The sequence below is a fragment of the Apteryx mantelli genome, chromosome 4 (assembly GCF_036417845.1).
Source record: "Apteryx mantelli isolate bAptMan1 chromosome 4, bAptMan1.hap1, whole genome shotgun sequence".
NCBI classification, from domain to species: Eukaryota; Metazoa; Chordata; class Aves; order Apterygiformes; family Apterygidae; genus Apteryx; species Apteryx mantelli.
This window is the reverse complement of record NC_089981.1, coordinates 87,220,896-87,244,471: the sequence shown is the minus strand read 5'-3', so window position 1 is coordinate 87,244,471 and position 23,576 is coordinate 87,220,896. Positions and strand designations below refer to the sequence as shown.

The window sequence follows — 23,576 nt, the reverse complement described above, 5'->3', positions numbered from 1 at the left end:
CTCTACGCAGAATTTCTCATAACCACTCACAACAGGACAGCCAAGTTCAGAAAGATATTTTCTTCTTATTGAGTCTCTCTCTTATTTTGCCCTCTCTTCCTCTCTTACACAAACACTGCAGCAAGCTGCAGAGCACGGCTGAAGGGTAAAGTTAAGCCTACTTCAGACAAAACAGCACTTAAAGGCTTGATGCTGCTATATATGCCAAAAATAAAGACATCAGCTGTGATGTGCGAGGTGGCTCTATTCAACAAGTCACTCAGATATCTGGAAGCTGCACACAGATGTAATTTACTTCACTTTGAGTCCAGAAAGCTCTGACTGCCTCTGAGAGCAGAAAATGCTTCAGGCCTATTTGACTTATTCTCCCTCTTCTTCTGTGCTGGAATAACAAATGTAAAAGCCCATTCAGTAAAAAGACTGAATGCAGCAAACTTTTGTTCAATGCACAAAGGAATAATTTTTGTCGTGGGAAGTCCATTTCCTGGCACAGTCCGTACACACAGCTCCAAGCACAATCCAGCCTGCTGGGGCTATGAAGAGACATCTCATGGGTTCCTTCGTATTTGGGAGCTGCATGAGTGAGAGGAAAGCAGAGCTGGAAAGATCACACAGGGAACCCCTGCAAAGGCCTGGCTGGGACTACTTAAAGCCCAACCAGTTTTGGTTAGGAAGCTATGTCTCAAATGCAGCTTATGAGACACAAATTTGATGAGAAACCAAAACTCTGTTATCTCCTGCAGAGGCTTGTGAAGCCATGTAGTGAAGTTGGTGAGAACTGTTGACCTTCAGGTTTGGAGAGCTGCCCTGGCCATCCCAAAGCAGAGCTGAGCTTGGGTTGTCCAGTTGCTGGATCTTCAGAGGAATCTTGCAGCTTCCTTGAAGCTGGTGCCCAGCTTCGCAAATCCACACACAGCTCCCAGATGGATGTGCTATGGCCTTTGTGGCCTGTGATGTAACTGAGCTTTCAACAGAGAACCCATTTTTTCTCCTTGCTCAAAGCCACCAGAGGTGCTCTATGGCAAGCAGGATCTCACCTGCTTTCTGCCCTATCAAAAACTCCACAAGTCCTGTTCATTCTCTTCCAAGCCCAGACTGTGTCTGCTGACAACTGCTCAGGGCTGAAGGAGCACAGTGTTGTTCTAGAGCCAGCTGTGAGCCTTGGCTCTACAAGCCAGGTCTTGTTATGCGCGTATCCAACAAAATCTTGACATGGCTTAGAAAACAGAGAGATTTTAGTCTGGGATTTATGGAAAAATAATTCCTCTACATGTGGAGAACTCCTAAGGAAGGATTCTTCTTCTGATAGTAACTTTAAGGGGTGGCAGATATGCTGGTGTGGGGATGATTCCCTTTTTCACAGCTGAATTACCTACTGCTTCTAACTCCCACCTCATTTCTCTGTACTAGCCTTACAACTTTCAACCTGGATGTCAGAATCAAGACAATTTTCCACGATGGATTAAGTGCCTGGTGTGACAAATGTACTTAAAGTCAGGCAGGGAGACTGCCCCACAGCCTGTAACAGGATGTTTAATATTCTAACTGAGCGCCTGCCGGCAGGGGAGTAATCGGCTCTGCTGACAATGCCGGCATGGCTGTTTGTACACCCTGACATCCACGCGTTTCCACAGTCCCTCTGATCTCTATCATACAATCCAAGGGGCTTAAGGAGACATCATACGGTTACGTCGTAGTGCAGCTGCGCACAACCCTCAGTCAATCAGGAGCAATGTTGTCAGGGTTTTTTTTTGTTTTAAAGGGAATTAGTAAAGACCTCTGAGCTTCCCCTGCATGTAACATAAGTCAGTGCAAATCTCTTGTAAAACCCTGCTGCAATCAAATCTCAAATATCTGTCTGGGATGCCTCTCACCGCACCCACACTGCTCCTCCCCAGAGAATGTCTTCTGCAAAGAAAAGGGGTGAGGGAGAAATTCTGACACTGTTCAAGGATCCTGACATAACCTGTGCTCTTCCCCTCGGTGCTGGCTTTCCTGTCATGATTGCTCAGGTGCCAGAGGACCAGCAGAGCGGCTCCCTCTATTGCAGTGCTAAGCTGTGGGTGTGCTGGATGGGCCCCAGGCATGCGTGTGAGCAGTGTCCGAGCGCGTCGGGCTGGTGCTGTTGCAATGCCTTACCCTCAGATGTCTGGAGGACCAGGGTCTTGCTGTATGGGCTGACTCCCGTTTTGTTGAAGGCTTTGACACGTGCGCTATAGGTGCTGTTGAAGTGAAGCCCGTCCACTGTGCACATGGTCTCCTTGCCCACATACACCTCCTGCAAAGCAAGCACAGGCATGTGTTAGTGTCCGGACCACCAAGTCTCGAGGGGTGAGAATACAGCTCTCTACGGTCGTGATTCACAGGGTCTGCTGGGCAGTACTGTCACTGCTGCCTCCACATGTGACGACTGCTCCTTTCAGCCATGCTCTGCTATCCGGGGCAGATTTATGAGCCCTGGATATTGCTAAAGCAGAGCCTATGATTTGTTCCTTGACAATACTGCCCAATTAAACCAGTTTCTGTAGGGAAAGATAGGCTATTCATATTGGACTAAGTCATAAGGCATCAATCCCGGCTGATCTCCTGCTAAATCCCAAAGGAGTTATGCCAGAAAAAGGAATTAATACAGACTGAGTCGAGGACCCCAGAAACAACCTTGCAGAAAACAAATTTGCATACTCTTGGGTGTCAGGATCAAAGCGTTCCTTGAAAGAAAACAAGATGATTTCACAGAACTGGTGGCGACTCACCAGCACGTTGCGCTTCTGCTGCCATAACCTCGTTCAAACAGACGGCGCTATGACAGCAGAGACAGCAGTGAACACGCCTACGGGCTACAGGGCCGATGCTCAAATCTGGCCCCTTTCATTTTGGGTGGTGCAGGCAAGCTCCCCTGCAATACAGAGCAGAGAAGTCAGCTTCCACCTGCCTAATGATGCTGACCAGGGCAGCACAAACTGCAACGCACTTTGGGAACAGCGACGAGGCAGCGCTTGGAGCCAAGGAGGCAACGTAGGCCTTGTAACACACTCACCAGCTGTGATGGGTGACGGGAGCTAAGGTGGCCCTGAGTTACTGGGCTCCAACACCAAGGGGTTCTCCTGCGCCCAGTACCCCATGGGAGAGCATAGCTCCCACTTAACTATCCCGTCTCACTGCAAGGACTCCCTTTCTGGCTTAATGCTCAAAGCTGGAGTCCTCTTGCCTCAGGACGCTGTCCTGATCTCTGCTGCCTGCAGTGTAGGAGGTGACTAACAGGCTGGGCTGTACCATGACCCAATCTCTGCATGCAGAGCGACGACCAAGATGCAAGAGTGAGGAGAAAAAGCAGCACCGGCTCCAAGCACAGGTGAGAACATGACAAATCTGCCAAGGCACAGCTTCAGCAACTCCTGCAGACCCTGCTCTTAACTGCAGCACTGCAGCCACGACCTGGGACTGTCATCTGTGTGCCAGTCGGCATTCCCAGATCGCTGGGCACATCAGTGCACGACAAGGTCTGTCAGCTCCCAGCTTTCGGGCAGAAGCGCTCAGCGATGTGATAAGCCGGTGACGCGTCTCTTCACGGTACCAGCTGTGCTGCTGCATCGAGCTGCCCAATGCAGTGGAACGAAACAACACACACCTGCCTACAGCTGCACTGTGTCCTTCTCACCGCAGCAGAACTGCCTCCCTGCCTCTCCTGCACCCCACCTTGGGGGAGCCAGTCCTGGGTGCAAATCACACCCAGACGCCCTCAGTCCCATCGGCGGGGGCAGCCTGCTCCAACCCCAGGAGCTGGGAGCACCGTGCACACGCCAGGGCACTTCCCACTCCTGCGGGAAGGAGAGGAGAAAAGACTGGTGCACTGGGGATTGCCCTCACCCTGGTGGGGTGGCTGGGCTGAGTCTTGGTCTCTCCCTGCCACACACAGCCTCCTGCTCCCACATCTCACCAAAACCCACCTGTGTTACCTTTCTCTGCCTCAGTTTTGCTCTGGCTCCTGCCTAACTGAGTTTCTCGTGGCTGAATTCAGGAAATGTGATGTGTTGGTTTTTGTGCCTGCTCTCAGTGGATGTGAACATGCCAGGATAATTATCAGCATGTCGGATCCGAGAAAAATCATATTTTAATTGTGTAATTACAGCAATTTAAAAGCCTCCAGGCCTTAAACACCTCTGCTTGCTGGCAGCTGGCAAACTATGAGTCTTTCATGGGGATTAACATGCCTTGCATGAAATATTTAGCAACTTAAATGATGGGGCTTTAAATGTGTTCTTTGCACTTGCAAATCATGTTGGCCACTGGAAAGGTATTTAACAGCAATGCTCCCCTCCCCAAATAACCTTGCCCAAAAAAGGAGCCTGAAGCTTGTCTGCATCATCAGCTTCCCTGAGCACCCAAGCAGGCAAGCCTCATGTTTACAGGGCAGGAGAGGACTTGCAAAGAGCCTGGGGAACTCTTTGGTCGTTTCATGGCAGGGCAATACCTACTTCAGCATCCCTCAGGCAACAAGGTGACCAGCCCCCTCCTCCCCTGAGTAAGAGCTGAAGGGCTCAGCGCTCACATCAGGCTCCCAGTACAAGAAACAACACTCAGCTCAGGCCAAATCCTGCACGCAGTAACGATGGGGAACAAATGGGGGGTGCCACAGCAAAGCAGAGGAGCTTTACTACAAAGCGCTGGTCCTCACTAAGTGGGTCTTACTATGGGATCGCATTCCTCAAACTCTGGTCACCCAAGCAGTCTCTCGAGCCTGCATCCTCTCCATCTCACTGCAGGCACGAAGCCACCCACCTCCCACAGGGCTGTCTCTCTCTTTGCCGTTGGAGGCTGGGTTCTTGGTTCTGGTGTGTCGGTGCGGCACTGAGTCAGCTGGGTTCAGTCTGGGGCTAGGAGAGTTTATCACAGCACTGTGGCCTCACAAGCCCTTTCCAGCTGGTGATTTGCACTGCTGGAGCCCGTTTCCCACTGTAAGCAGCTGCAGCCTACCTCTCCCTGCAAAGTCTTCCAGCTATGGATCTGGATGTGGAGTCGGCCGAGCTCAGAGTGCCCACAAACCCTCGCTGTCCTCACAGGAGGCCATGCCAGGGGCCCTTGGAGATGGACCTTAGGACATCTCCTCTGCCGATGTCAGTCACGAGGCTGCGACAAGCTAAGATGGGACGGGTGGAGGGAACTAGGGCTGACACTGCATGAGGGCCTTACAGAGAAAGGTGCACCTCCTGAAGTGTGGGGCACAGCTGAAGACTTCCTGCAGGCTACTGTAGCTGGGTCACCCTTCAGTGTCCTCTGAAGAGCCTCCCACATGTAAGGGTTGGGGAGGGGAAGGAAATTTGGGCTTGAGCCCAGCCCTGTTAGCTATAGGCAAGCATAGAGCATAGGCTTGCACCATCCCCATCAGTACGGGCCCGGCTCTGCAGCTCCTGAGGCAGGAGCTCTGCCTTGTACCAGGACTGGCTTTCTTGGAGAAGAGGGTGCTCTGAGCACCTACCCTGAACTGGCCGCCGTTCCCGTCATCGAGCTCCAGGATGTAGCCTTCCACCTGCACCGTTGACAATGGGGGCTGCTTCCAGGACAAGGTGGCACTGTTGTTGTGGGTGCAACACTCTTCTAGCTGCAGGATTGGAGGTGCCGGCACTGGAGAGGAAACTAAACACAAATTAGTGTAACCCTGGCTGCTAGGATCACAGAGCAGAAGTGGGGAGATTGCAGCTATGTGCATGTTTCTTGTGGAGCATGGAGGATGTGTTCATTGCCTCAGTGCCAAGCCAATGCTGCACAAGGCATGTAACTGCGATCTCATGGGTATGAGGCATGGAGGAAGCAAAAAGGACTCTTCTCAAAACAAGCTCCACCTGACCCCTGCTGCCTGGTGAAGCTGAGATTTCCCAAAGCTTCTCTGCTTTCTTCCTGCTTTCTTCCTAATACATTATTGAGAGTTATGGCCACGTAACAACATACCCAGTATAAAACTGTCTGGCTCCTTCACAAAAGCCAGCCCCAAATCTGTGAAACTCTCCCAGACATACTCTGCAGAGCTGGCTGCAGCAGTATTGGTATTGTTAGCCCTGAAGCGATGCTTGTCCTTATCTACAACCCATGAAGAAGTGCTGCTCTACTTTTCCATTGCACAAATTCACTGCAACAAAATATGTTGATGCCAGAGCAGCAGAGATGAGACTCAGGCCTTGCAGAATAGGGACTGCATCTGATCTTTTTGCCCATCAGTTACTTAGGGGACATAAAGGACTGTCAGGGCTTTTTCTCCTCAAACGGTTGTATTTGGGCATTTGTGCAACAGCAGCTTGCTCCTGCTCTGCAAAGCATGGACAGGTAACAGCATGACAGGCAAAGGGAATGCCCCACTGACACAGCCACTCTCCTAAAACATCTCACGCTGACCTGGGAAAGCCCTCCCAAATGTCTTTGAAATACAGGGTGCTCATATTCTATCCTCTCTTCCTCACTGTCCACAAGCTGTCAAGAGCCAGTGGGAAAGAAGACATGGAGGCTCCAGAGAAGACATGGAGAATCCACAGATGCTTGGGAGAGGAAAATGGGCTCACTGGTAAAGGTTCACCACTTCCCTCTGCGACACCTCCACATCTTGGGTTGGTTCCTCAGCAGGCATGACCAAGCTGAGGGGCACTCCGGGGGGTTGCTGCGGCTGAGGAGCAAGATGAATTGCTCGGCGGACTCCCCTGCACTGGCAGAGCACTTGCTAAGTAGCACAAAGCTGAGATCTGCAGCCTGGCAGGGACATTGTTTCTTGTCCTCCACGCCAGGCACAGGTGCAAAGAGCGCTTCGCAAGAGTGAACGAGGCGTGTTAAACAGCACCTTTGTCCTGAACGTGTGACACCGTTACTCTGGGCTTCACAGATGTGTATAATGCAAAGCAGGAGCAGTGGGATTTTAGGAGCTGTCAGCACTGACGCAGTCGGCTCTCACTGGAGCCAACTGCAAGCTGGGCTGAGCCAGTACTGGCAGCTCTTGCAAATACCGCTCACAAGAGTGATTTGGCAGAATGGAGTGGAGAAAGGCATCCTGTTACAGCTAATACAGCAGAAGGGATGCTGCTAGCATCCAACACATGCTGGCAAGGCATGAGGGATGCCCCGTACCTATTCCTCTGTTCATTATTGAGACCTCTGGTATTGTCCTGCCTGCCCCTTGGTGCTGTGACATGTGGGATCCAATGACAACCTTCTGCAAAGTCTACAAAACTCAACATCCAATGTGCGCAGCCAGGGTAAAACGAGAGGACAGCCTATGTCAACCCTGCCCCATCACCACAGAGGAAGGCAGGCAGCTAAACTAGCAGCAGATTTGCTCTTATGAATTGAAAATAACCCCCTGGGCTAAATTCAAACATGAAAGGACAGGAACATGCTAACGTCTCCATGAGCTATGTGCAAGCAAAATGCGAATCCAGCCCTCACTGGGTTTGGTTCCCCTCACTATCAAAAAATGTTACTGACACTTCAAAATAATGGCCTGGCTAATGATGGGTGACGAACAGCGCTCCCGGCAGCCATGCCCAATGCATCCCTCTCATTGCAGCAAGTACCAATGGGGCCATTATTTGAAGACGTTCATTATCATTGCAGAGGAAGCGTGTGATTAACAACCTTTCTGTGTCCAACCACTGAGAAAGGCTGGTGTGTGTAAATGACTCCTAAGTAAGGAAATCCAGCTGCGATGGCAATGAAGAATCACGCTAGACCCTCAGCTGGTGGCCTTTCCTCCAGGCAGCTCATTTGTACCAGCTGAAGGTACAGGCCTACCTTCAGTGTCCTCCTGCCTGCCCCACGGTGCTTCCCCATGTCACAGCCAACTTGTATCTTCCGTCAGCTTGCCAAGTCAGAAATTGCTCGCAGGTTGCAATGGCTCTTTGCTTCCTGCAAACTGATGCAAATGAGCAGAGGCTCTCCATGGTGTGAGAGAGTGGGCACAGAGGGAAAGGGCAATGAGGAGGAAATGAAATGAAGATCTAAAATGACAGTAAGGAGAGGGGAGGGAGGAAGCACCCTGGGCTAAACGGTGTGACTCTTTGTGCCTTTGTGGCACAAACACATAGAGGGACAACATGAAGGCCCAGGACAGGCAGCTCCCCAGTTGACCCATGCAAGATGCTGCTCAGCAGTGAGGTGTATGTGAGCACGGGTACAGGAAGTGCCTTGTGCTGCTTCTGAACCCTCTGCACCTGAGGCCCCCTGCATGGACCACAGGACCCCTGGTGCCAACCTTCAGCTGAGCATGGATCGGCCTAGCTGTCCTGGCACCACAGGCAGAGCAATTTCTAAAGCACTACCAAGCAAAGCCAAGCTCCCGGCACCTTCATCTGGGATGTGGCAGCCCAAGGATCAGAGACACAGAGGCAGGTGGCTGGCCAAGGGTGCAGGATCGAGCCAAAAAGCGTAGGAATGGGCACAGCTCTGGGTTTGGGGATGACCTTGCCCAAAAGCAGATCCACAAAGGTTTGTCCATGCCGCACTGCTGCTTCCCCAGCTGGAGTCAGGGGCCAGATCTCACAGAATAGTTGAGGTTGGCAGGGACCTCTGGAGATTGTCTGGTCCAATCCCCCTGCTCAAACAGGGTCAGCTAGAGCAGGTTGCTGAAGACTCTGTCTAGTTGTGTTTTGAGTATCTCTAAGGATGTAGACTCCACAAACTTGCTGGGCAACCTGTTCCAGTGCCTGACCAGCATCACAGTAAAGAAGCTTTTTTTTGATGATTAAATGGAATTTCCTGTATTTCAACTTGTGGAGCTGGGCCAAAGGCTCCCTGGAGCGCCTGTCTCATGGTAACCTGACATCCAGGGACCAGGGGACTGCCTTGCTGTCTGAGAAATCCCAAGGCTACCAATGGAAAACAGGAGATGAACGTCTTGTATGAGCATCAAATGCCCTTTCTGCATGAGCGCAGCCTGTGAGAGATGAAGGCCTCACCATGTGATGGTCTCAGGCCCTGTGCTTATCCCTTTGCATCACAAAAAGTTGGTTCCTTTCTGACACCTCCTTAGGCGCAGGTCTTTATTGTGGTACAGTGAATACACATCTAGCACAGAAAGACTACTCCCTGCTCCCCAAAACCTCACAGCCCAGAAACACACCAGCAATGGGAAGTGGGGACAAGCTATTATCTGCATTTTACAACTGAGCAACGGAGGCAATGGAGACCTGGTCAAGGTCACAGAGGAAGCCAGACTCTGACCCCTGGTCTTTCCAATCTCTCTGCTTGATGGGAGAAAATTAAAACCTCTCCTCTGCTGCCCCTTCCCTGGGATGAACTGTATGAAAGCGCTCAGCATGAGCAAAAGTTGCGTGCGGGGCTTTTCAAGGATACTGGAAATAGACTCTTACCTTTCATCTGCACGAAGTCGAGCTGATGGATGGACTGTAGCAGAGGGGCGTTGTCAAGGTTTAAGTCGAAGTCTGTGGTCATCCGGGGTGTGAGTGTCCCCTTCCCCCACTGGTCCTCAGTTAAGTGCACTCTCCTGATCAAAGCGTCGGAGATCTGGTGGCAAGGAGCAGCCCCAGCTACCGAGGGCCACCTGGGCCATGGGTAGCGTGCTGGGCCTCGTACCTACCCTGCTCTCTGCCTCCCCTGTGCCTCCCAGGGTGCGAGATCTGTCCACCGACCACTGAGGGATGGGACATCGCACACGATTTCTAGCAACGCCCTTCACTGCAGGCTCAGATTGGCAGAGGGACCCCAGGAGCTATGGGGACTATTTTAAAGGCAGGGTCTCGGCTCAGAGGGACCAGCCCAGGAATGAAGAGTGGGATATGGCTCTCAAGTGCTGGGTGTCCGTCTCCCACTGTCTCCCACATGAGACAGCATGTTACGATTACTGCTTTAGAGATATGTGACCATCTGCTGCAACCATCTATTTCTCCAGTTAGGATGAAGAAATGTCCCTGGCCTGTGTCTGCTTCTGTCCTGCTGTGAACCTGCAGGTAATGAGAGGTTAGCCCTTGATTTTAGGAGTGGAAGGACCTTAAATTTGGGAGACATCTATCTCTGTCACTCATCTAGACCGTGGTGGGCAGGAAGAACATCTTCCTCTAAGCCTTTCCTGAGCCTTGTCCTCTTGGCCACCTTGTCCCCTCTGGCCCAAAAGTGGTGGAGCAGAAACTGTCTGGTCACATTTCCTCTGCACGACCACACCTGGACACCTCTCTGTGATGGGGGCAGTGAAAGAAGGTAGGGAAAGGAAGCTTAAATAATACATTATATGATATTTTTAAGTATTCATTTCTTTTTAGCACCTAATGGTAAAATAACATGCAGTTTGAAGAGATTTTACCATTCTAACTGGGATAGTGGCCAGAAAAGCTAGGGCACCGTCCTTGGTGTAACTCCCCTGACTTTGCTGCCTTACCCCAGAGCTCTTGGCTGTGCAGTGCCTTTCTGCTCCCCTCACAGCGCAGATGTGAGCAGCTACACACCAACCTGAAGGAACCCGCTGGGATCATTCTCCTTGATCACCTCCAGGCAGTACTCCATCAAGCCTGTGGTCTGGCGGAGCTTGACTGTGCAGTGAGAAATCTGGTCTCGTACCACCTGCAATGAGACAAGAAGAGCAGCGTTGTTCGGAAGCTGCAGGGTTTTAAGAGCTCGGGAGCAAAGGGGCTTTGGTGCTGCACTGGTGCAAGGACAGGATCAGGGAAAAGGGAAGGGAGACAAACACTCAAGGGAACAGAAAAAGCCAGAAATGGCCAAGACTCACGTACTGAATTCCAGATCTTTGAAAACCTGAAGAACAACAGCAAACCTCGTTTAGCTCATAGTTATTAACCTACATAATTATTCAAAGCAGTAGGGTAGTTCCTTGCTCTGCCTTTAATTAAGACAGCTTCCAAATGACAGCTTATTAGCTCCACACAAGGCAAATGCCTATTTCCATAGATACGTAGCTGCTGCCGCAGCCTCTGTGGGGCTGCCTCCGAGCAGAGCGCCACTGAGCACTGCCCTTCTCAGGCCTGAGCACCGAGCCAGGCTGCGGTGCTGGCTCCAGGGGAGCTGTACCCAACCGCGCGGCTGAGGAGCAAGCCCTGTATTTTCAGGAGGAATAAACACACCACCTCCCCCAGCTTTAGCTCGGAGGGTGAGACTAATGATCTGCTTGAGATGTTCGTCTGCCATCGCCTGAGATGAACCACACTGCAGAATTGTTTTGTTTTCTCCATTGACTACAGAGAGAGGGTAGAGAAGAGCTCAGAGGGAGAGGTCTGCCAGCTAGAGAAGATAAATCCTGCACTGCCTCTGGCAGGGGAAGGAGGTGGAAGAATCCTGGCCAGGGAGTGAAAGTAGCTTCCCCTGTGCTGGTACTTTCTGCTTACAGGCATCCCTGGGGAGTCCCTTCCTTGGCAGCAGTGCTTTTTCTTCACCTCATTTGACCAAAATCAACTGGAGCTGAGAGGGGACACTGCTGTTATTGGTCACAGGACACTATTCTTCTCTAGACTAGTGATTGGAAAGAGCAGCCCAGGTGAATTGCTCAGCAAAGAGCCACCAGGAATGTGATGTCTTGGCTCTCCTGCAGCCTCTGAGCCTCTCAGAGCAGCTGGTGCACTCCGAGGTCAGCCTGCGGCCGTCCAGGCTGCGTGGTGAAGCATCTCCTCTTGCACCCACGGACGGTTCCTCCAAGGGAACGGGTTTCAGCATCCCAGCAGCAGAGTACAACCAAGCATGTGGTTTGCTCAGCTGAGTGCCTGGGATGGGACGAGCATCCCTGCTCGTGGCTCCGCTGACCTTCCCTGAAACACAGCGGGGAAGACGGGGTTCAGATTCCCGGACTGGGAGGGTGTTTGAAGGGGGGCTGTCTCTTCAGCGATGGTAAGGGGTTAGCTCCTGCCTGGCCTTTCTGGGCAAAACCCTCCCTGTTGCTGGGCGCTGCCAGTGCGTTATGTGCTTGCTGCATCCCCTGCAGAAGGAGACAGAGTGCAGATCTGCAGCTGACGTCAGTGGGATTTCTGTGAGCAGAACAGGCAACCGGGACATGGCTCTGGATAGGAGATCGGCAGAGCAGCTCAGGAAGAGAGATTTTATGCTTTAGATCAATGTGCCCAAGGTAGATAAGAAATGTTTTTTTTCTGAAAAAGCTTTAAAGCTGTGTAAAGTTCTCCACTAGGACTGAATAAAGGTACCCAGGTGTCGGGATCACGGCTCTTTAGTACGTTGCATGGACAATAAAGATGAGCTTCCCAACAGCATCTGCAGCTGCAGTGTGACGGAAAAGGCTGCAATGAGCAGTGCCAAATATTCCTGAAAGCAGCTGTGTCTTCAGCACTGCAGTTGGTGAGTCCCAGCATTGATTCAGCAGGCACAGCAGTACGAAAATAACCACCTTTGCGCGAGAGCCTCCTCCCGTGACAGGGGCAAGGTGCCAACTGCCTGGGTGTCCTCTCCAGCCAGAGGGGCCGGGAGGGGAAACGAAGTGGACGCCAGTCTCCTGCAGTGAAAGAAGCCGGGCTTCGACGGGGCGCAATGCCTCCTGCAGGGCGATCAATCAGATCTCATGTTGCTTAATTATGATTTAACCACTTCTACCTAATCACCTAACAGGCAGAGAAGGATCATGTGTCCTGCGGCCTGGGACAATCCCCTCGCTTCCATGCAATGCCAAGAAATGCTCTCCTAGCCCACTCTTGATCTGTAGGCATTTGCTGTTTGCGCAGTACCCCCCCTTTGCTGCTTTTAGCGCTCTCGGTCTGATTTTGTTTCCAGCCTGCTGGGAAACGGAGGCCAGAGCAAGGCCAGGAGCGTGAGGAGGGAATGCAGTAGGAGCACGCAGCGGCGTGCAGGGCTGGCAGGCAGCAGGGGGAGCTCCCATATTGCTCCTCCAGACCCAGCAGCTTGTGCAGCGGCATGCAGAGATGATGGATCACCCTGAGAGAGGGCTAGAGCACGGGCATCACAGGCATGCATTAGTTTTGGCCTCAAATGCTGTCATTAGAGAGAAGAGTTCATTCACTGCCAGTTTTAAACACTTGAGTGCACTGGAATGGCTCTGCTGGGATGGAGCGGAGGCATACGGCTAGTCCTGGAGATCCAGGCACCTACGCTCCCTCTTGGCTCTGCTGCTGACCCCTTCCATGAGCGTGGGCAAATCCCTGGCCTTCCTTTCTCAGTGGGGATGGTCAGTCCTTTGGGGCAGGATCCAGGAGGTGCACAGTCTGCAGCGGAGACCCAGCATCGACACTGCATCCACTGAGTGCAAGGTGAGCCCAGCCTGCTGCCCACATTGCTTTTAGACTATATCCTGATTGCACCTACCCGAGCAGAGCTAAGTCACTTGAAAGGTGTTGCACTCCCCTGCCTGCTGGGCTGCAAACGGGCAATGGGAATCACACTCTGAACGTACAGAAAAGCAGCCCCCCGCTTTCATGCGAGTCTGCTTTCCGGGGAAATGCACACGTTGCCAGGAAGACAGCAAAGATGGGATTGGTAAAACAATCTTCTTATCTTCTTTGTAGCTTAAATCTCGGTCTGATTTGCCCAGGATACTGAATTTGTGGGCCTTTCCCTGCCAGAGTAGATGCTGTTGAAGTATTACCAGCAAAATTGTCATCTGCTGTCACCAGCCAGCGACACATAGCACTCGCTTGGTGAGGACAGGCACGGTGTCCCAGGACAGCTCTGGGGCACGCGGCTGGCTCCCCGGCATCGGCAGCCTCCTTGGAGCGAGGGACATCCTTGCACGCAAGGCAAGGTGAGCTGCCGCCGCAGCTCGGGCACCGGTCTGAGAGCCGCGGGGCCTCCTCGCGCTGTCCACACGGAGGGAGCGGGGAGCCCGGGGCAGGCAGCCCTGGCTTTGCTCCTCCACCCTTCCTGGTGAGATGAGGCCAGAGCCAGCTGGCTGCTCTCACGTGAGGGACTGTGAAAAGGCCGATTAACGACTGAGCTTCCTGGCAGATAATCCCTGCTAATAAAGGTCTGGTCCGAAGCGCTGGTTGCAGGCTGCTTTGTGGCTGCCGGAAGGAGCAGGGTGGGCTGCGCTGGGGGCTGAGCGCCCTTCCTCTGCCCCCCGCTCAGCCCCGAGCCTCCGTCCTCCCTGGCTGCACTGCGTCTCTGCCCAGATCAGGTTTCTCCACCTGGCTCCTGAGCCCCAGCCAAGGCAGTAGTCCAAGCTAAGAGCGACGGAGACGGACTGAACGTGAGGGCAAGTCTAGGACGGTGACAGTGGCTCGCCTGGTCTCGCTCACAGCAGCGTGGAAGCTCTGGAGTGTTTCAGGACAAGGACAATGCACCGGGATCATGCCGCAATCCATCCCAGCCAGGCAGCTGCTCCTCCGGAGCTGCCCAGGTCTGAGCAGGGAGTCACTAGAGGCTCCTGTGGGGCTGGAGGCGGTGGAGGTCTTGCCTCCTGTATTGCCTCCATGCATTGCAAAGGGTCCCTATCCCAATGGGATGAGGGTTGTCAGTCCAGGAACACTCACAACTGCTGGTGGTCGAAGGTGTCACATTTAGGGACAGGCTGAGCAGAAATGTCACCCTTACAAACAGGCGGGGGAGTGCCGGGGTGAGGGGAGTCCTGCTGCCCCCTCACAGATGAAGGATGAGAAGTTGGAAGGCAAAGCAGATGAAGGGGCTCCCATCCCTGGCTCAGGGCAACAAGGGTCTTCAACGTGGTCAGCCCCCACCTCAATGAAGGCCTTAGCCTAAGTCTTCAGGGCCAGGTAACTGGCAGGAGGAAGGTCCCTGTCCCCACTGGGGTGGCACCACAGAGAACAGCCGGGAGGAAGCCCCGGCACGGCTGAACAGACTGCGCCAGCTCTGCCATCCTGGACTGCCTTCCACTTCTAACCTCTGCAAACTGGCACATTCACAACCCAGAAACCACACTCTGAAATGGCTCGAGGAGGAGAGATCACTGACAAGCCATTAATTTGGGACAGAGAAGTGTGGATTTGCAATTAATTACTGCTCCCTGGCACACAACCACGCAAATCTTTAGGCATATAAAGATGCGACTCATGGGCTGTACAAGCACTGTTCCAGCTGCAGTAAATTATGGGAGCTTAATGGGACACTTGGAGGCTTTGCTGGATGTTTGCTTGAGCTGAGTGGGGAACGCTTGATCTTGCTCTTCATCCTCCTGCCCCATTTACACAGCCGGCTGGTTTGAAGCTACATCCCCATGCCGTGGGCGGCAGAACACAGCCACGCAGATGGCGAAGCACTTGGCAGCTAGCTCTCCCTACACTATGCATCGCATCTGTCCTAGCAGCTTGAGAGCATCCTTCCTACCGGGGCTGCAGGGCAGCCGCTGCCTCTCGCTTTAGAGCTTGCCCCGTTCTCCAACCCGCCTGGCACCACGACGGGCAGCAGCTCAGAAACCGCATCCAGCGGAGCGGCTGTGGTTCTGCCACAGCCCAAACCTTTAGCTCCGGTGAGCCTTCCTTTCTGTAACTCATTCTGGGATCGTGAACCTATTCATCTGGAGAACTAGAGCATGAAACAGCAGTTTAATTGCAGTATATACACAGCAGGCAAGCTGGCAATAGAGTTTCACATTTCCCCTCATCACCAACAAATGTGTTTTCAAGCCAAGAGAAGGACCTTTGTTTGGGACCTAATGGGGCTTCATGGCTTTACAGCAGCTGAGCACCAGCTTCTGCACTACGCATAAGAGAAGCAGGGTACAGAGAAGAACAGCAAGGCTCCACGAGTTGCTTTGATTAGGGAAATTAGAAGTTTTAAAAATAAACATCCCACACACCATTGAAGCCAGGATCTAAAACCCACTGGAGCCAGTGAAAGGCTGCAAGTTTTCTATATGGCCATAAGCAACTCATGGTTGTCCTCATGTATCACAGCCCTCCCTTCATCTAGGTGAGTTACGCAGCTGTGAATGAAACACACCACCAATGCGGGCACACATGAGCTGCCTCCATGCACTGCTGGCTGGAGGCTGGGATGGTTACCAGCTTAGGAACTGCGTTGCATGAACACTGCTGTCTTGCTTGCGTGGCCTCGTGTGTCTATGTCACACCCCTAAAACGCTAGGAAATGTGATGGAGAAACGCCTGAGCTGCTTCTGCACAGAGCTGAGCTGCTTTCTGGACTTGTAACAACTTCGTGTCCTGCTCACGTTCACAAATCTTCCCAGAATCAGAGCTGGAGCACACGCAGTAGCTGCTACCACCTGGGATTTGCGCTCTCTGGGGTATCTCAGCTCCCTGCTACCCCAGTAATGACAAGTATTTTGAATGACAGCCAAAAGCAAAATTTGGGATTTCCTCAAGCGTTTGACTTCCTCAAGCAAATGAGGTTAAGTGTTGGGGTGAGAGGTGGCCTCAGGACGACTCAGAGGGGCATACAGTATTCATCACATTACAAGTAAAACCAGGTTACCATGAATTTTGCATGGAAGTAGATAGTTTACAAGGCTCTGCTGAAACCGTGAGGGTACCACACTTTGCTGAATTGTGGCATCTTCTGAGAGAAGACTAATGGGACAGTATGTTGCCTCAGCTGGCAAGGGGATTTGGGAAGCTCCATGCATTTTGTTTGTGGTTGTTCTTATGAAATGACTTTTTTTCCCTTTAGGTTTTAAAGAAGGCAACAGCTAGAACGTGGTTGCTAATTACAGCCTATAAAAAGGACTTTTGCTGTGCACTCACAGCAGTTCACTGCTACCTTAAAATAGGAAATGTAATTCAAGAGCTTTTCTTCCTTGCAAGATGACATTAACTATAATTTACATTTTAATACAGCTCCTAGAAGGCAATAACATCTGCACTCATCTCTACTTAAATTTCTTCCTCACCTTCCTCCTTTTTTTAGCATTTGGCTCGATTACCGGTTTTCAAGGTACTGAACCTCAATGAACCTGGGCACCCCGGCACCAGGGTGAGTCCCGCTGGGCTGCCATGTGGAGAACGTGGTGCAGGAGCCTGTGCAGTCTCCTGCACCTGGGTGCACTGCAGCTGCTTTCAGGGCCTGGGCACCCTGCGGCAAGGCCACTGTCACCTGTATGGCTGCGGGGAGGGAGGGTGGTGTGAGATGCCCCCTCTTGCGGCGGAAACCCCACCAACGGCTCGTCAGCGTGGACGATTTCAGATGAATCCCACTGCCTTAGGGACTAGACGGCTGACAGCCCTCAGTGAAAACAAGTGCTGTTCTGGCACAAGATCTGGTCCTGGAAAATTTTGCTCAGAGGGAGAGATCAACAAACAAATAGATTTTCAGTGCAGCCTCCGCATCTACATCACGGAAATTGGGATCTCAGAGGCTTCAATCTCTACTTCACACTAGGGTCAGGGTACTCGGTCAATCTTGGCCATCCAATGGGATGTTTCAAGTCCAGGATGAGGGGTCTGGTTTCAAAGCAATGCCCTCTCATTCCATTGCAAACTCAACTGGATGCTACTCAGAGAAAACAGTGGTCTGGTATCTGCATCTTCAGGAAACAGTGCACTACATGCAGGGCTCATCTGACTTGTGTGTCCTGTCTGGTGTTTCCGTACAGAAACGGTAGGGTACAGGAAACCAAACTATGTGCTGCTGGCTTGTCTCTCATCCTTTCATAACACTAAGCCCAATCCCCAGTGACCTAATCCAATGGGGGCACTGATTTCCCTTGGGCATCTTGGAAAATCATGACCATAATCCCTTGATGCAGAAGGGTAATGGACCAGCATTTCATCTCTGGAGAGCCAGTCATGTACAGTGCTATGGACAGGAGTCCCAGAAGCTCCCTGGCCTCAGCATAGCCCTTGATGAGCATTTCCTACAGTTAATTCCTCCAGCAAATGTGACAGCTGCTTCTCAGGTACAAGGGCTTTGCAGCCAAAGCACTATGGTTAGATCTGAGTTGGGCTCAGGGCAAAGGTCTCCCATGACTTAAAGGGCTGAAGAAGGCCCGAACTGTCCACTGCACTGCAGAGAGCTTAAACCAGATATATGTAGAGTTCACCCTATCCCCATGGACTGGGAAGAGGTTTCTTCCTAGGACAACACTGCAGGGAAGCCTCAATGTTCCCTGCTCAAACTGGCCCGGGCCATACAGCGTAATCCTTGGAGAACATCATATTGGTCCTTTGAAAAGCAGGCCTATAATGAGCAGCAGAAATACAGATAAGGAAGTTTGTCCTGGAGGCAGAACAGGCATCTGGGTATGTAATTTAAAACCTGGCCCCCAATGCTTCTCATTCTGACACGACTTTTTATAGCCTATGTTCTTAATCTGAAGCTAAGTTAGGAAGAGGTTTGGACAAGGCTAGGAAATGCCCCTTCCAAGTTCATTTTCTCCCCAAACTCTCCACCTCTGGAGCAATTAATGCTGGCCCACAGACAAACCTGGATTTGTGCCTGTCTCCATGAAATATGTGTCAAGCCAAAGTAGGTCAGTTCTGAGGCAGCGCTGACCTTAATTCCAGATGCTGCATGGGAACAGGAACTCGGGCTCCCTGGTGAAAGACATCTGTGACACTGAGCCAGCAGCCAGGCTCTGTCCCTGTCTCTCGTCTTCGCTCGCGCTGTGCACTACCACGCTGCAAGGGCCAGCTTCCCAGCGGGCAGGAAGGGCAGCCCATGGAGAGACTGGCTTCAACCAGGGTGCTGCGGCTGCACACAGGCTACCTGGGCAACCAAGGGATTTGGATCTCAAGAGGCTCTCAGAGGGCACAACTATGCCTCGCTGGTGAATCTACCCACTCATCCTCTCGACTGGCTTGCTCTGGGGGCAGAGGCAAGCGGACAGTGCAGGCCAGACTAGTATGTTCCGGACTGCTCTCCTTTGGGAAGGAGTGAAGCTATCACCACAAGCCTGCAGCAAAGGCTTTCCTGTCCTAATGTGAACATAGGGCAGGATAAGCCCTATGGCCCCTGCCAGGACCAGCTGGGGGTCCAAACAGTGCAAAGCGAGTGCCAGTGCAGAAAGAGACCTTGCTGATCGGGCAGCATGTTGCTTGGGGGCAGCTGATGGGGCAGGAGGTGGGGAGACGGCCCCTCTGCTGCACTGTATCATACTCTGCTGCACACCTTGTTTTTTGACATCGTGGAAGAATTTCTGCTCCCTCTGCAACATTTCCAGCACTCCAAAGTCTCAGAGCAAAAGCTGGGGGCTTTGTTACCCTCCGCTGCCGGCGCCATCCCTCGCTGCCTCGGGTGCAGCGGGAGCAGGGAGGACATCCCATTGCGAAGCAGCTGCTTGAGGCACAATGCTGCTCACATTTTACACCTCCCCTCATCCGTCGTCACATTTGGCCTGACCTTTTCAGCAAGGCCAGCCCAGCTCGTGCCCAGCTGGGAGCTGCAGGTGCTGCTTTTGTCTGGTGGATTCCTCGGAGGGGGCAAAGGGGAGGCTGCTCCGTGCTGCGGTGACCCGGCAGTCCCCTTGCCCCAGGTCACGAGCACGGCAGGGACAGCGGGAATGCTGGTGGAAGGGGGGCAGGGGGGATCAGGCTGCAGGGTCCGCGGTGAACGCCCGCCTTGGTGGCCTGGTGCAGCAGAGGGACCCTGTGCATGGACGACAACAGCAGGGAGGTACCTAACAGGCTGGAGGTTCTCCTAGACCCCTGTCCCACCTGTAGCTTGTGAAAGCAGGCAAGCCTCTCTCTGTACTTGTCCCCAAGGATGTGCATTTACCTGGGCTGTGTGCAAAGCTGTGTCTCAGCCTGATGATGCTGAAGCCACAAGAGATACATCCCGGTGTGCAGGACTCCAGCCAGCACTCAGCGGGGTCAGGGCTGTACAACAACTCTTCCCATACAAGCCTAAGTCCAAGGCAGCAGGGCCACATTTATTACTTATTTCCCACTACAAGAATTAAAAGGGAGAGTCAGGTAATTTCAGACTAAAAATTGGATGGACACTGCAAGGGCAGAGGGGAGTAGATTTTGGATTTTAAACACCAGCTGCTGTTGAATGTCTGACTGTGATGCTACTGTGCAAGTGGATCTGGGCTCCCACGTCACCTCTGCAGGAGGATACAGCGCCAGGGAGCCCACGCAGCCTCCCTTTACCCAGAGTGGACAGCTACAAATGCTCAGTCCTTGCGGAAGGGAGCTATAAGGGCTGATTTTAACAGAGTCGAGTCTGAAACTCACGGGGTGCAATTGAAATGACAGGGTGGCTTGCTCTTTTAAAGGCCAGGCCAGCCAGGCCTGTCTAATGATGAAGCCCAGCTGGTAACAAGGGTGGATGGCAGGGGGGGAATATGTATGTGTGTGTGTCGCGGGGGGACAGGCGATACTGAAAAAGTAAAGGGAAGCAGACCACTTCCTGTGACCGGCCAAAGAGTGAAAGGCCTGTGGGCCTCTGCAATTGTGCTGAGCAGGGAAATCGCTTTGTGCTGCCCAGCTTTGTGAGAGTTTAATTAACCGTGCCCCAAAAGGGGAAGAGTGAAAGAGAGCTTGCTGGGTGGTGGGAGCGCTTTCTGCGCGTAGAAGAGAGGTCGGCAGCTTTGCAGGCCTATTTGGGGCTGTCTATTGCTAAACAGCGAGCGCCGATGCCGGGTTCAGTTCCACAAAGCAGCTGTCGTCCAGCTGCTGCGGCTCTGCCGGGCCTGCCCAGGACGGCACAGTCCTCATGGTGCCCAGCAAGGTCTAACTGCAGATCACAGCCTAACTCTGCCGCATTACGCGCTTGCCTCCCCCACCATGGTGCTTCGGAGGAACTATTGGAAACAAAGGAGGAGGAGGAGGAGGAGGAGGAGGAAGAAGGACACTGTGAGCAAGAGAGGAAGTAACCAGGAAAGGAGAATGAGGACCTGCTCCACTGGCCAAGGCGCAATGGAAGCACTCGTGAGTGTTGCAGTGCCCATCCTCTCAGGGCAGATTCGAGACTGGCAGCCTCCTCTTGGAAATGCACTTGGAGGAGGGACCCTGGAAGCACGAAGCGACGTCGCTGTGAAATGCCTCATTCCCTGCCTGCCCCATGTCAGTGGGGGCTGTGGGCTGGCAAGGCCTCCTGCCAGGGTACAATTACCTTGTCCAACAGATACTGGGCACTGCTACATCAGCGCCACTGGTTCCAGGTGAGATTAGGCCCTTTGCTTCCCTTCTCAGCCCCAAACAACTTGAAAAGACACAGTGTAGTGACTGAAGGAATGGCACAAGTCTCAATGCTTATGTTGAGAGCTGCATCTCAGCATCTCCCAACGCCAACAGTTCACCTCTCAGTGAAACTACTACTCTGAGACCATGAAGCGCTCATCAAGCACAGAACAGGGAACAGAGCTGCTCCTGCTCCTGTCTGATGGCGAACAAAGTGCCCCATGCCTTCAGCTCCTGCTAAAGCCAGCAGAAGTTAAAGGGAGTCAGCATCTTGCAGGATGAGACTGGTAGCTCAAAAGCTACATAGGACACGAAAAAGGTCATTTTACAGCCTGTGGATGCTGTACACACAGCTCTGTTGACCTAATCACTATTAATTGGCCCAGTAATGGAGTAATTCAGTGGAAACAACTGCAGCTACCCGGGGGCGGTGTGCAGCACTCTGCTCAGGGCGCATCATGCTGGGAGCAGGCTGGGCATCTGCAGCAAAATGGAATTCAGCTAATGTGGAAATCAAGGTGATAAGAGTGGCTTTCCAGTGAACTTTCCATTCCTCCTAAGGTGCTTCACCTTGCTCTGCCACAAGCAGCATCACAGTCCTCGTCCCAATCTGGGACCAACCTGGTGGAAAGCTCTCTGACTTCTAGACCTGGTGGGTAGGGGCTCACCTTCAGCTTGTGCTCGTGCTCCTTGTTGACGCGGGACAGCAGCTGGGCTTTCCTTCTGTTGAGGGCGTCGATGAGGGCGTCACACTGGGCCACCAGGCAGGCCTCGAACTCCACGCTGTTCTCCTGTGGGGCAGAGCAGAGCATCACAGCCCTGCGGGCTTGCCAGCACCTCCCGCCAGAGCTACCCCACGCCAAGGGGAAAGCAGATAGGTCCTGGAGGGCAACAGGACTTTGGTGCTTACAACGCACCTCAGCCAGATCCCACCATCCTCCGGCAGGATGTGTGCTGTGAAAGGCCTGCTTTGTGATCAGGCAGCTACTCAGGGTGGCAAAAGACCTTTCCAGGTGGCAGTGCACCACAAGCTAGCCCCAGAAGTTTGAGCTGTTGTTTGGGGGAGCAGCAGGCTTGTCAAACAATAGTGTGCTCCCACGCGGGGGCAGCTCACAAACACACATTCATGCCACATCCAAAATCTTGTGGGAAAGGGCCAGTGACGCAGACACCCTGCCCTGCTGAGAGCTGGGTCTTGGTTCTGGAGCACAAACAACTAATCAGCTCCTGCCACCTCTGTCCCAGGGTGGCCGTTTGCTGGGGGACCTTCCCTCTGCTTGCACAAGGTAAGGGACAGCTCCGCACAGGGATGTCAGAAGAGGAATGTGGACCCTCTCACATGGGGAAGACCAAAGATCTGCCTAGCCTAGCAGGACCAGGGCCAAAAACCAATCCCCAAGGAAAGCATGTAGGAAATGGGGTGAGGGCCGGATGGCTCTTCCCCTGCTGATAACCTGTCTTCCTTCTGGCAGTCAGAGGGGGGGGGCAGCATCCTCACTGTTTAATTTTCCTGATCGCCCTGGAGTTTGTCCCTTTTGAATCCATGTGTGTTTTTGGCCTCTGACACTTCTTGGGGCCACATGCTCCACCATGCAGCAATGCTGCTGTGGAAACCAGAACATCTTCTGGCTTGTGTGAAACCTGCTGCCTCTTCTTTTCAAGGGGAGGGCCGGGTCACAGCTGCTCACTCCATGATGTAGATGGCTGAGGAAGCTGCAGCTTTAGGGAGGGCTGCAGGGGGGTAACGTGAAGGGGCAGGTGCTGATTGCGGGTCCCCTTGGGAGAGCAACAAACCCAGCCATGGAGATGGGGCAGGAGGTCACAGGTTCATCCCTGTGGGAAGGGGCTGTTCCTCGACCGGGGGACACAATACCTGGATTTGCTGCACCATGTTGCGGAGCTGGACCAGGAACTCTTTAGCTTCCTTGGCTCTGTCTGACAAGCCGTTCAGGGCCTGGGAAAGCTGGCTCTGCAGATGGAAGAAAGAGCACACATGTGAGCAACCCACAACAAATACAGCAGCAGGGCGGCTGGGATGGGTCATTGCCACATCCTGGACTCATTGTTGAGCCAGAGGAGCTGGTGTTTATGGGGCTGCCTGTGGGACTAGAGCTCGGGATGGACTGCAGTCCCAGCTCTGCCTCCCTGGGGTGTACAGCCTTTGGCAACCTGTCCGGCTGAAGTGTCCTTCTGGCCCTGCTGCCCCGAGCGTAAGGAGAGGAAAAGGAGGTTAGCTGTCATGACAGATGTTCTGGAGTTGGGAGACAGAGATTCATCTCCATCTCCTCCACAGGCTTCCCTGCGTGGTCACGGACAAGTCACATCCATCCAGGCTCTCAAAGTCACTAACTCCTTTCGCTCCCATGTGCTCTCCAGGGAGCTGGACACCAAAAATCCTGTAGGATCTGACCTGTCCTGCTCCTGCCATCTGCTTCTCCCCTTTGGCCGGCTGCTGCTGAGGATGGTCAGCAAAAGGGCACAGGGAGTGAGGGGGAGGCTGGGCCACCCGAATTGGAAGGGGAACACCCCAAGACACCCTGGAAAACTAAGGCAGAGCATGCAAAGTACTGACTGCCCCTTCCT

The 23,576-nt window shown here is 53.0% G+C and overlaps 1 protein-coding gene across 1 annotated transcript in view; it reads right to left on the bottom strand.

Annotated features, from left to right (window-relative positions):
- TRIM9 (tripartite motif containing 9) overlaps positions 1-23,576 on the bottom strand; it is a 78,200-nt gene that overhangs the window by 13,513 nt on the left and 41,111 nt on the right. The window contains exons 2-7 of the mRNA XM_067295664.1: positions 22,867-22,962; positions 21,662-21,784; positions 10,441-10,551; positions 9,348-9,501; positions 5,477-5,622; positions 2,140-2,278 (exon numbers count right to left, since the gene is read on the bottom strand). Of these exons, the coding sequence (XP_067151765.1) occupies positions 2,140-2,278; positions 5,477-5,622; positions 9,348-9,501; positions 10,441-10,551; positions 21,662-21,784; positions 22,867-22,962 (769 nt within the window). The remainder of the gene's footprint in view (positions 1-2,139; positions 2,279-5,476; positions 5,623-9,347; positions 9,502-10,440; positions 10,552-21,661; positions 21,785-22,866; positions 22,963-23,576) is intronic.